At 46.5% G+C, this 13,937-nt stretch overlaps 1 protein-coding gene across 1 annotated transcript; it reads right to left on the reverse strand.

Annotated features, from left to right (window-relative positions):
* Nucleotides 1–2,441: 2,441 nt before the first annotated feature.
* On the reverse strand, nt 2,442–13,523 carry CCBL1 (cysteine conjugate-beta lyase, cytoplasmic). The gene is made up of 13 exons (XM_006834845.1): nt 13,425–13,523; nt 10,975–11,033; nt 8,040–8,187; nt 5,379–5,528; nt 5,212–5,298; nt 4,868–4,996; nt 4,232–4,352; nt 3,858–3,934; nt 3,646–3,735; nt 3,366–3,552; nt 3,204–3,283; nt 2,600–2,686; nt 2,442–2,507 (listed from the first exon to the last, which is right to left on the reverse strand). The coding sequence occupies exons 1-13, from the start codon at nt 13,521–13,523 to the stop codon at nt 2,442–2,444; spliced, it is 1,380 nt and encodes a 459-aa protein (XP_006834908.1).
* Nucleotides 13,524–13,937: the final 414 nt, after the last annotated feature.

Raw genomic sequence — 13,937 nt, forward strand, 5'->3', positions numbered from 1 at the left:
AGTCCATTTGGATGGACTCCTGATGACATGTCCAAAGTATATGATACCAAGTCTCATTATCTGCACTACCAAGGAGCGTTCTGGCTGTACTTCTTTCAAGACAGATTTGTTCTGACAGTTCAGGGAATATTCTTCACCATAATTCAAATGCATCAATTCTTCTCTTATCTTCCTTAATCATTGTCCAGCTTTCACATGCATATGAGGTGATTGAAAATACCATGGCTTGGGTCAGACATACCTTAGTCCTCAAACTGGTTTCTTTGCTCTTTTAACATTTTAAAGAGATCTTTTGCAGTAGGTTTGCCCAATACAACATGTTGTTTGATTTCTTGACTGGTGCTTCTATGAGCTATAAAGATTACAACCTTGGAAACCCTATGGGGAAGTTTTACCCTGTCCTCTAGGGTTGCTGTCTGTCACAATTGACATTGCAACAGTGAGTTTGAGGTTTGTTGTTGTTAAGAACCGTCAAGTGGATTCCGACCCATAGCGACCCTGTATAGGGTTTCCAAGGAGCAGCTGGTGAGCTTGAACCACCAACTTTGCAGTTCAAACAGCTTTGCAGTCTGACGCATTAACTCACAGCGCCACGCCAGGACTCCTGAGTTTGGGGTATATGGGGTCAAATTGACAACAAATTAGATGGAAAATTTAGGGGGCAACAAAAAAGGGGAAAAAAATCCTGATTCCACTCGTTTCTCATTTTGGGTTTTATTTTGTTGCGAACATATCCGATTTCAACCATTTCTACATGTACAACTCAGAGACACTGATTGCATTCTTCAAGTTGTGCAACTATCCTTATTCTCCTTTTCTGCATTGTTCCTAATATCAATCCACTGTCCCCCAAGGCTCCCATCTTATCTTTCAAGTTGCTGATGTCAATATGGTCTCGTGAGTTCTTAAAAGAGCATAATGCTCAGGGCTGGGTGAGGTTACTCAGTCTATATTTTTTACTGTTTGGTTTTATTAAGACTTCAGGGGATTTTCTCAGTTTAAGTGTTAAAAGATTATCTATGGACAATAGTTTCAGGGACACATCCAACCCTAAAGGGTACAGAAGTCTAGAGTTCATGAGGGTTTAAAATTCTGTTCTGCCTCCCACTTGCCCCTCCTGCCCTTTGGTCAGGATTCCTTCCATAGGCAGAGATCAAAATGTTCCGTAACAGCAACAGGGCACTATCCCCTTCCTCTAGTGTCATGGTAACAGTTAGCTGCACATTTCATAGCCTCCTCCCTCCTCTGATTCAGGAATCTCCTTCTTCCTCAGTTGTTACAGGAAATAGAGACCAATTGTTGAGCCTTGGATGGCTGCTTGCATGCTTTTAAGACCCCAGCTGGCATCCTGGTGTGGTACTGTAGGATAAACACTAGACTATAAGGTCAAGGTCAATTTGAACTGCAAGGTCATGAGTTCAAACTCAGCAGCCACTCGGAAACCCTTTATAGGGTTGCTATGAGTTGGAACTGACTCAGTGGTACCTAACAACAACAATAGTACGACCCCAGCTACTTAGATAAGGAAATAAAAGGTAGAACAGATCTGCCTCCATCTTTTGCTAGCTGGATGGCCTAAGGCAAGTCAGTTCATCTCCAAATATGGTTTCATTTCCTCACTTGTAAAAGGGACATAATAACTCCCTGTCTCAGGGCTGTTGCTGTGAGCATTCAATGAGATTTTAGATATGAGTACATAGGGAGTGCCTAAGCATCTGGCATGGAGGACTTGTGCAATGGATGTTAGCTACTTCCCCTCTGTCTAATGTTAGTCCCTGGCCCTCCTGGTTCTCACTAGGGCTTTTCTCTAAGCCTGTGGGACTGTCAGTGTCTTCCCGGTCAGATATCCAGGCCAGGCCCCCATCACCTACAAACACATCCAATCTGAACAAAGATAGGGTGTAACATGACATTCACTGATATTCCATCCATTTGACTAGGTCCTGATCAGCTCCAGAGTGTGAAGCAGAGAGAAGCAGCTGACAAGAGTTTGAGTTATTTGAAACTTTATTGTGAGCAAAAAGTACTGACTTGAGAATTCAAGTCTAAAGGCAATTTCTCCAGTCAAGGTTAGATGAGTAGAGGCAGGGGCCAGTGCAGGATTGTAGACAGGGCTGGGACTAGAGGCTTAAAAACGTATTGCAGGATCCTGCCCTCTGAGTCCCTGCCAACCCAAGGCCCTTCTTACTAACTGACCTAGAGAGGGACAGGGAGAGGCCCAGGTCATTTCAAGACCAGAGCATGAACACTATTGGGAAAAGACTCCTGGCTCCCCAAGACCTAGATGGGGAGGGGTGCTCTTCTCTGGGGACATTCTGGGTCACAGAAAAGAGGTCCTCCAACACCATCTATCCATAACCTGGGGATGGCTGAAACCTGGCTAAAAATGGATCCCTACACAGCAGGTAGAGTAAGGATGAGACCAGGACAAGGGTGCAACTTCAAGGTGTGAGCTCAGCCTTCCATTTCTGCAGCTTTTCATCCATGGCCTGGAGTGTGGCTTCATCCTACACCAACAGAGTTCAATGCTACTCCTCTTCCCAGGGAGCCTCAGGAAGCTTGAGGCAGCGGCCTTCCCTCCCCCAGCCCTGCCTTTTACCTTTATAAAGCAGAAGCGGATATAGTGATCAAAGTGCTTCTGATGAGGCAGACTGTAGAAGATTGAGACTGGGATGGCCACCAAACCCTGGGGAAGACGAAGCCCATATTTCAACAGAGCTCATGACCCATGGGCCAGACTCTCAGGTAAGAGAGGCACAGAAAAGTTCTCATGATGGGACAGGTGAAGGAACACGCCTCTAAGGCAGCACACCCTCCCAAGGTCAGAGGAAAAGAATTCCAGAGATCATTCCCAATCCCTCTTTGTAAAAGGGCAGATGAAGGCTGAGAGAAGGGAAGAGCATACAAACTATGAGTAGAAGTAATCCTTAGACTCACATATCAAAGCTGGAGAGATCAACTCTAATTTGTGCAGATGGGAAGACTGAGGCTCAAAAGTAGGGCAGGGTCTTCTGCCAGTCCCCATGGCATCTTGGCACAAGTTAAAAAATGGCTCCCCATTACTTCAAGTGGATGCAATCCTGCACCAGGGCTCTTGACAGAGTCTGGGCTGGAGTTTGATCCATTAGCCCCTTGGCTGGTACTCTTGGGCAGTGTACAATCTGTAAAACCATATATAGTAGCCCTGACAGAGACCAGCTCACCTTGTTCTTGCTCATCCACCTTACGAAGCGTCTGTCATAGGCCTCATCCTTGGTACCAGGTAAGTTGGGCATCTTGTTCTCTGAGGGACAGAGGCCATGTTGAATCCTGGGCAGCCTCTAGTCCATCAGTCCCTCATACCCTGCTCAGTAAGCCCAACTCACTGAAATCAGAGATGTCTGTGACGAGGAAGTAGCTACCCTGGGGGATGATGGGTCTCAGGCCCACTGACAGCAAGCTGCGTATCATGTGGTCCCGTTTATGCTGTGTGGCCTGTGGAAGCTGCACAAAGTAGCTGCTGGGCTGCCCAAAGTGCTGCTGCTCCCGCTCAAAGCTCATGGCTACTGCAGCCTGGGGCATGTGGGTGGACCAACAGATGCGTTAGGGGTGCCTGACCCTGTGGCCACCTCCCCCAACACTATGGGGTCCACTGCCCCTCCTCACCTGGGCCTGAGTCGGGCAGTGATAGATAGAATTCTGGTGTACAGTATGCAGGTGCTTCAAGAGACGATCTGGGCCCAGGACCCAGCCCACCTGGACCAGGAACACAGGTAGTGAGTGAGGCTCTCCAAGACCTGGCCAAACCCTTTCTCAATTCCCAGGCACCCCTTTCTTGGCAAGCGCCAAGAAACCACAGTGGCACCCCATTAACTCACCTTCCAGCCAGTGGCACTAAAGGTCTTGCCAGCACTGCCAATGGTCAAGGTTCGGTCCCACATGCCAGGGAGGCTGGCTGCCCAAGGCCAAAGAGAACAGCTGCTGAGATGGGGGGGTGGGAGTGGGTCCCAGGGGGCACTACAGGCTCTCAATGCTCAGGGATCTGACAAGTGCTAGCTGTTTACAGGACTTATTCTATCTCTTCCTCATGATCACTCAGAGAGGTGAAGTCACTGTCCAAGGTCACAGGACCCTGTGGCTTCAGATCCCTTAGTACTAATCACTAGGACTGTGCTGACCCCAAGACTAGGCTCAAGGCCCTGCCACTGGTAAAGCAGGCCTGGCCAAGCAAATGTCCAGCATCTGGGCTCACCGATGCTGATATGCTGATTCCCATCGAAGACCAGCCACTGGTAGACCTCGTCACTGATGCACAACACATCATGCTGCTGGCACAGGCTGGCCACCAGTTCCAGTTCTGCCTTGGAGAAGACCTGTGAAGACACCAGAGGAAACAAGCCTGCAGGCGGGACCTTCGCCCCACATCCTCTATGGGATCTGCTCCAAGAGGTTACAGGATACAGCCAAGCCTGCTGCTTAAGGTTTTCCCTGCATTATCCCACTGCATCCCCATTGGCCTGTTGAGTTTGGTCCTGCCATGTTCCCTTTTTACAGATGAGGAAACACTTCGAGAAGCACAGTCACTGTCCCAAGGTCACTGGGAAGTGATGGTGGCAACCAGCCTTAATTTAATGTTACTTTCCTTGGGGATTCTTGCCCCTCTCCCTGGGACTTGTAGGAGCCTCAGTCCTCAGACAGGATCTGAGGGCAGAGATCCAGAATGAGGTGAGACTGAGGGAGGCCCAGAGAATGCATTACAAGCAGCCAGTCCACTTCACAAATGAAACTGAGGCCCAGAGCAGGGTGGATTTGGTCACAACAAATAAGTAGCAGAGCCTAGACTTGAACTAAGTCTGGAGGGGTCTTGGGAAGGAGGTCCCTTAGATACCTTTCCCAGAGGGTTGTTGGGTGTGTTGAGGATCAAGGCTTTGGTGCGAGATGTGAACTTGCTGGCCAGCTCTGTGGGGTCCAGTTGCCAGCTGCTGCTAGAATCTAGTTCCCCATCTTGGGAGGGGTTCTGCAAGAGAAGGCAGGAAGGAGTAGACAATATTCAACTCCAGGGATTTGGTCTTCTTCTCCACAGCTTCTATCTCTACCCCCTTTTCTCTGGGTTCTGGGCCACACCACGGTCTCATCTCTGAGGAATAAGCTTCCTTCCATTCATCCTTTTTTCCTGTTTACTAGGGTCCAACGTGGACCCTAGTGGACCTGCACCCCACTCAGGATCCTTACCAGCTTCAGGGGCACAAACACGGGGCGCCCCCCTGCCATCAAGGTCATGGGCTCATAACAGTCAAAAAAAGGTTCCATGATGATCACCTGGAAAGAAGGGCCAGATGAGCTGGAATCATCCTTGCCTTGGTCCCTCACCCAATCCTGCCCAACCCTTGCCCACGTACCTCATCTCCTTCATCCACCAGGGCCTGGAATGCTGAAAAGAGGGCACCATAAGCACCCACAGTTACCAACACATTCTTGAGCGGATCTATTTCCTGCCCTAGCAGCTTCCCGAAGAAACCTGCCAGGACTTTCGTCAGCGGTGGATAACCCTGCCAAGACAGCAGAGGTCAGTAACTTCAGTCACCTGAGCCCAGCCTGGACCCATCCACCCTCCCACTCAGTTAGATTCAGGTGATTGCCCCACCAAGGCACTGGGCCTTTTCTGTGCCAGGCCCAGTGTCCAGGACCTTGTACATGTCCTCATGGAGTAGAGCTGAAAGGAGCTTCTGAAGTGGTGGCAACTCCACACTTTTAAACAGATCCCTTCGCAGATTAAAAAGCATGTTTATGCTCATCTGATCCTCCTAGGAGCCTCTGTTTGACAGGCAGAAATTAGAGACCCGGGGAAGGGAAGGGAAGGGAAGAACTTTCCCAAGGTCACATGCACAGTTACAGCTTGTTGTTGTTAAGTGCTGTCGGAGCCAGTTTGGACTCACAGCAACCCTTATACAATATCTGAGGCTTTAAGTCTTTGTGGGAGCAGAAAGCCTTGTCTTTCTCCAGAGCGGCGGTGGGCTAGAACCATACACTTGGTGGTTTGTAGTTCAGTGCTTATTATATGGGGTCACTGCACTACCAGTTAAGACTTAATAGGGCCTTATGATGTAATTTTGAAAGCACCTCACTTTGGGAGGAAAATTAGATCTGTAAGTTTCTATATTGAGGACACATATGAAATACACAAGGACACTTATGAAATACACAAGGTTAAGTCAAGTGACTAAAATCAAAGGTCTGGCGCCTAACTAAGCAACTTACTTAACCAGATTTGAACAGGTAAGAATTAAATTTTCTTACACAGTATAAAGTACCATGAAAAAAAAATTAAGACAAAGAGGAAATAATTGCAACATAAGAGATAAGACACTTTATAAAGAGGTCTCACTAAACAACAAGACAAAGATATACACCATAATGAAAACCTCTAAATGATCAAAGGTAGTTTATGAAATAGAAAATGCTGATGTCCAATGTGCAAATGAAGAGAATAATGGTCAAAGAAAAGCAAATAAAAGGAACATTAAAATAGTGCTGTAATATTTTAAGAATTAAATGTTAAAATAAGCAGAGTAAGGAAGTATCAATGCAGTCTATCCCCTCTGTACACAGGATAGATAGGGACAGACAACTTAGACATTGGCTACCTAAAATGAGGGGATGATAAAGGCACAAAGTGACTGGATTACAAAGTTTCAAGAGGGAGTTTAGTTTAAGAGTGTGTGGAGGAAGAAAGAGTCCCCACTGAATAGTTTTCATCTTGTCTAGATGGGTCTGGTAAATAGAGATGGGGATAAGATTCTTATGATTCAATAGTGAGTAATTGTTATTATGACTAATTGCGACTGTCACAATTGTAAAGTCAGAAGTTTTGTAACAAAAACAGGGGAGTGGTTAATCTTACTGTCCAGAAACTGAGGACCCTAGGACCATCAAGGGAGAAGAGCACAAATGGAATGCAGGACCTTATCCAGAGAGACGGTGACACCAGAGACGGAGGCTGAGATGGGGTCATGGAGAGGGGAAATGGCTGGGGACTCTAGATTCATGGGAAGAGAGGGACTAAGAGCTGCGTCCAGGAGGCAGACTTGCTAAATGTGCTGTTTGGATGTGTAAATTATTATTATGCCTGAGTATTTATTTGTTGTTGTTGTTTCTTAAAAGAGCTAAAGTATATATAGAGAAATACTGTTAACTGATAGTACATGGAGGAGATTATAATCATTGTAATGGAACAAGGTGTATAATTTGTTTAATGTAAAACAGATGATCTGCCCTGTAAACTTTCACTCAATCCACAACAAAAACCTTAAAACAAAAGCAGAGTAAGGGAGAAATGAACCCTCTCTCTGGCCCAGGAAATGAACTCCCCAGTCATTTATTTATATTTTAACAAACAAACAAACAAACAAACAATAAAGCAAATCTCCTAAAGAGGTGTGTGCATGTAAGTGTACATGAAATGTGTGTTTGTGTAGGCATTTTAAAAATTTTAAAAGTCTGTAACACTCTATAGCAAACTACAGACAATGGCTCTCTTTTAGGCAGTGGAGCTAGAAGGACCTTCTCTCTAGGTAACTCGAATGCATACTGAAGTTTAAGGACCATTGCTCTAATCCAGGGGTAAATATTTACTATCTGGCCCCTTAGACAAAAAGTTTGGATTGGGAATCTAGCCTAATCAACAGTTTGTTTTTAGGACTCAGCTTAGATATCACCACCTGCAGGAAGCCTTCCTGGACCCACCACCTCTATGATATTCTCTCCTTACTGCTCCCACAGTACCTCCTCCTCCATCCCAGCATTTATCAACTGACTTTGTCATGTCTGCCTTCCCCACTAGACCCAGAACTCCTAGCATGGGCCCCAGAACAGGAGAGCACTTCCATGAACACTGAACTATGGCTGGTTTGAATTTTTTGGCTCTGCCCTAAGTCCCCTCTGGTCATTGATGTGAGTTTCAAAATCCTTGATACCTGTGTGAGCTAAGCCCCCAGCTCCTCCCCACCAGGACCTCCCCAGCAGCCAGTGTCCAGGAACCTGGGAAATGTCAGGAGACTCACAAATGCCTTGGTGTACTGGTTGAGCATGAAGTCTCCAGTGACGGCATGCCGGAAGGCTTCCATGGCGAAGTCTGGAGGTGCGAAATCAGGGAAACCCTGGCCCAGGTTCACGGTCTCATTTTCAATGGCCAGTTTGGTAAACTCCACCCTGAGTGGCAGAGAGTTGGCACCAGTTCACCCCTCCACCACGACCTGAGCTTCTGCTTGCTTCCAAGGCTGGGTGAGGAAGGCACCTGTTCTAGAAAATCAGCTGAGCTTCCACCCCCTGCTTGGAGATCTGTGTAAGGCTCATACTAGTCCCTTGCTGTGAGTTTAGGTGACTGGGTCCTATGCCAAAGGCCTGTATTAGACAAGGGCTTTCATGCTTTTTAGACCTCATGTGAGGCATAGTAAGAATTAATCTTTACATCACAAATCCTGTGGAGCAGAAACCCAGAAGCATCATCCTTCTAGAAGTGATCTATTTATTACAGTATTTTCTATACTCTCTTCTCCTTCAAAAATACATTTTGAAGCCCTACCCACTTAGGCTTAGAGTGAGTCCTTAGAGCCTTTTCAATAACAGACTTCCAAAAGGCTTTTAATATAGTTTTAATTGCAGTGGAATTTTCAGCTGACTGAAACTAAAGTGAATAAAATGTTAAAGTCCATGTCTATGACCTTCACTGCAGGGACAAAAGTCTAGGTTAGTCAACATTCATTTCTGTAGAAGATAGGTTATCCTCCTAATTTCTTAAAACCCGAAGTCTTTAAAAGTGTGCCTCAAGCTTCTCATCTTGTGGTTGTGCTGGCTCTTTCCGTGCCCACAGGTTTGGACTAGGTGTCTGACTGTTTCCCTCCATCTTTCTCTGAAGCAAGTGCTGTGGTAAGCACTGACATGTGACAATGATTGTTAGCCTCTGGCCTACAGAGATTTCGTAACTCCTGGGAAAGCTACTTAGAATCAGTCTGTCCTTTTCAGGAACTAGAAATTGAGAGTAGTTAATATCTGTAGGAGTGATCCTCTGAGGGCCAACACTGTTGGGACATATTTGGGAACAATTAAATTCTGAGCTAAATGTCATAGAGTTATGTGAATTTATTGCACTGATACTGTAAAACTTGGACCTTGTGGTATATCTGTCCCTAAATAAATATGTCCCCCTCTCTATACTACTGTAGACAGTAGTGCCCATGTAGCATGTGGGTATTTTTAATATTTCATATGAAAATGACCTTCATTTCATGTGTTTCTTCATTGTATATAAGCCTGTTATCTTACCTGGGTATTTCTGTGTGTGGGTTCTACTGATGTTCTACTGATGAACTACTTTTACACTTTCTGTATTATTTCTTCTACTTTGTTTTATGTAAAAGGAGAAAAATAAAAACGCAAAAATCTGGGGGGAAAAAAATGCATTTTGAACTGCCGTAAGTGGATTTCAGGACTCCTGGTGTGGCGCTGTGGGTTAATGTTGTAGACTGCAAAGCTGTTTGAACTGCAAAGTTGGCGATTCAAGCTCACCAGCTGCTCCTTGGAACCCTATATAGGGTTGTTATGGGTCGGAGCAGACTCGGTGGCATTTAACAACAAGTGGATTTCATGACCCACTAGGGCATTTGTCAAAACCAGAACTCTAATCAAATAATCTTCCCAATAATCTTATAAGGCACATACTCTTCCTGGCTCACTATGCAGATGGAGAATCTGAGAGTCACAGTGACTTTCCCAAGGTCTCTCTGTTAGGGCAGGACAGAGCTAGGCTTTGATGCTATATCTGTCTGAAATGAAGTTTATGCTTTTGGCTACTACCTTGGGCAGAGAGGGACCCCACCAGCCCTGGCCCCTACCATTCCTGACCCCCAACAGTCTTTCTTCTGGCCCTGCCTGAGGACCAAACATTCAGAGAAATACAGAGGATAAAGGGTGGATGAGGGGCTGGTATGCAGTTCCCAGGTAGCTGGGGGCAGAAGAGTCAGGCTCAAGCTCCTGTGAATGGATCTGCATAGCAATAAATAACACGTATATCTAAAATTCGCCATTTTCTTCCCACAGCTCCACAATGTCTTTGAAGACAGACAGAGCTGCTGAGGCTCACAGAGGGCAGTGACATAGAGTCACACAGCAGCTAATGGCAGAGTTGAGAATCAACATTAGGTGGTTGATGTTCTACAGTAGATGGAGCTAGGAGTTGGGGGAGATGGGTTCAAAGGGCCTCGAGAAACAGGTTACCTTCTAGATTGGGGTCCCAGGGTCCTGGCCCCCAGACCCTAGGGTCAACAGGAGGGTGGGGCTCTCGTTTGCCCTAACCCAAATGACCATCAACTCCTCACTGTGTTCTTCCCAGACCAACTCCTGCTCTGCCCCTGCCTTTGCATAAAATTTCGTATCTCCTGGCCTCAGTCTCCCTCTTGTACACTGGTCTTACAGTTTCTAACACTCTGCTGAGTTGATTTGTGAGTCAGCAAGGAGTCCTGCTGCTTTTCTCAACTTGCCTCTCAATGGCTTCCTCCCTCTGTGCTACATTTTACCATCTCTGAAACATGGGGTCACCTGTCTGATTAACGTGCCTCACAGAGAGGACTCAAGAAGATGGAGGTAGATTAAGTGTGAAATAAAATTATCCTTGGCAAGTCCTTATAGCCTGGTGCCTGGCTCATGGAAGTGGCCAGAAAGAAACTATTGCTATTATACAGTATTTCACATTCTCCTCCCAAGGGGCCTTCAAGGTAGGCATAGTTAGCTCTATTTGGAGTTGGGTGCTGAGACTCAGAGCTGAGGCTCACTAGCCCCAGTGTCTTAGATAAGCAAGGTGAAGCTGAGATCAGAACTAAGCCTGCTGCCTTGGACCAGTCTCCTTGACTGTGGCTGCAAATCTTGCAGACCATGCAAGGCACCCACCACAGCAAAACCTGACCCGCCCCTGTGCCCGAGGGGGTACCACACACAGCTCACCAGGGGTTCTTGTCAATCCCGTCCAGTCTTCGGGCATGCAGCCGCTTGGCCATGATGACCTGGAGGCAGTGAGAAGGTGATGAGGTTTTATTCTGGTCTGGCTTTGGGAAGGTTTCTGGGAATAGCCTCAGCCCTCCCACATCCTGGGAGGAAGCAGAGATCAGAGCTTCTAGACAGTGAGGGTGGTCACTGATCTGCCTCCCCGACCTGTCCAGACAGGTGCCGCTCCCTTTCTGTCAGTCATCAAACCGCCCACATGTGGAACCGACAGACCCAGTCTCCCATGGGAGAGTTGGGCCCCTCCCAAGGCAGAGCCCAAATTTGGCAGGTTAAGACTTGTTGGAGGAAGGACGGGATGATGAGGAGCAGCAGGAGGAAGTGAGAAGGGGAAGGAGAAGGGCAGTATGGCTGCAGCTCCCATTTACAGAGGTCTTGCTAAGCTTTCCCCTTTAATTCGCAGGACAAATGCAGACAGTATGGCTGGGCCCATTTTACAGATGAGAAAATGAACGATGTGGGTAGTCACACAACAAATGTGCTCAGATTCAGGTCTGTTTGACACTGGTCATGTTCTGACTCAGGAGACGGGGACAATCTCAGTCTCGGGAGGGTCTCAAGGGTCCTCACTCCCCACCTCCTCTCCTCCTCTTGCATTCCTCCCAAGACAACTTCCTCCTCATCCTCAGGTATACAGTCACTGGCTGGGTCTGAGAATCACCAAACTCAGGTCCTAAGCCTGCCGTGGTTGGGTGATATGGGCTGGTGACTGAGCTTCTCTTGGCCTCAGTGTCCTCATCAGCATAGACTCTGGGCCCCTCAGTCATCTGCCCCAAGATGGCTAGTACATAGTAGAGCCAGGTCTCTGACATTAACTGTGGCTAACAGGGACCCCTCACTGTGTCCTTCCTGTGCTCATGATCTCGCTCAGTCCCCACAGCCCCATTAGGAGGTGCCATGATAGAACATCCCCATCTAACAGATGAAGACACTGAGGCTTGAAGAGGTGCAGAGACCTGCCCAAGGTCAGCAGAACAGCTGGCCAGGACTCTAGTCAGGATGACTGCAATAGCAGAGTTCAGAGCACTAGGCCCTTTGTTCTGGAGGGGGGCACCAGGGACCATCTGTACAAACGCCCCTTTTCCCTATAGCCTGGGCATCCTCTAGAAGTGAGTGACTTGCGAAGAACACAGCGTGGGGTCTGGCACCTAATGGGCACTTTGCCAACACTGGTACCCATCACCGTCACCAAGCCTGGCACTCAGTACACATCAAAACAGTTTAAAATGAGGGTGATCCCTGTCAGGGAAAATCACGTGCATAATCAAAATATAACTGATGGTTACCTGTGATTGACAGATTTTTTCTTTTGTTTCATTATAATTCTCTTATTACCCAAATTTTCTAAAATAAGTGTTTCACTTTTATGACCTTATTTAAAAGTGTAGGAGAAAATCACATATTAAATGAATATTTATTGATGTGATATACCGATATCAATAAAACAGGCTACGAAATAGTATGTACAGTATGATTCTGTTTTGCAAAAAAACACAACTAGTAACTCTTTGCATATACATGCATGTTTTCTACAAACATATATGCATAGACAACAGCTGGAAGGAAACATCAAAATGTTAGCAAAGGTTTTCTCTGAGTGGTGGGTTCATAAATCTTAATTTCATATATGCTTTTTTATGTTTTCAAATTTGTTACACAGAGAATACAGCATACTTGGATCAGTTCTAATATGTGCATTTTTTCACACTGTACTATCCCTGAATTCAGGTGCATCTAACAATCTGGTCCTTAAAATAACAGCATATATTACAACTGATGGTATCTGGGGTTTAAAGAGGTATGGAATTGCTTTTCAACAGAGGATGCATCATGTGTTTATAGAGAAAGGTGAGGAAGACTCAAGGATAGCAGTGGGGTAAGACGGAGGGTGGAAGCTGGAGTGAGAGTATGAAGAGGGCAGGAGCAGGAGCAGGGCACAGATAAAGAAGAAATGAAGAGGTGAGTAGAGCTAAAGAGGTTTAGGAAGAGAAAGAAATAATAAGGGAGCCCCAGAAACTTAGGGTGCTCAAAGGAGTAACCTTTAGTTGCATCAAGAAGTGCTTGGATAAGTGAGGAAACAGTGTCTGTTCTTGGGCTTGTATATAACGTATACATTCAGCCAATGTTTATTGAGCACCTACTATGTACTGAGCCCTGGGCTTGTACATCAAGGATGACGTGGGAGGCAGTAGCACCATGCAGATTACGCACATGCGAAGCAATAGCTTTCAAACTAGAGGCAAATGCAAGGTGTGTGTCGGGGGCTATCCAAGCTGCAGGCAAGAAAGGCTACCTGAAAGAGGAGACTACACATAGCTTTGAAGGCAGAGCAAAACCAGACCCAGGAACCCGAGGCCATGCGCGTGACAGAGTGGATGGGCTAAAGCACTTACAGTCTGGTGCAAGCACCGGGTGAATGAGGAGGCTCCAGCCTTCTTTCCCTGGAGGGGCCCCGCCAGGTGCACAAAGATGGCCGCCACATTCCTGAACATGCCTCCCTGAGCCACCGGACACTGCTGACTTCTCCAAGGGCAGAGAAGAAGGGAGAGAGTCCCAGACAAAAAAACGATTCCAAAACTCGGCCTTGAGTCCCACACACAGCTCTAACAACAACAATAATAATAATAATAATGGCTAATATTTATGGAATGGTCACTGCATGCCAGCTATGGCACCAATGCTTTGCTTTTGCATTATTATCCCATTCAAATCCTTGTATCAACCCAGTGACCTACCCACACAGCAAGCAGAGTGACCCTTTCAAAATGTAAGCACCTCTACTGAAAACATGATCCTGGTAAGGATCACTAACAGCCCCGAACATCATAGAGACAAGCTGACATCATATGCAAATCATTCCTGCTGAAGAAGTGAACCTAGATCAGATCACACCTCTGGATCCAGCT

Source organism: Chrysochloris asiatica, unplaced genomic scaffold (assembly GCF_000296735.1).
Source record: "Chrysochloris asiatica unplaced genomic scaffold, ChrAsi1.0 scaffold00014, whole genome shotgun sequence".
NCBI classification, from domain to species: Eukaryota; Metazoa; Chordata; class Mammalia; order Afrosoricida; family Chrysochloridae; genus Chrysochloris; species Chrysochloris asiatica.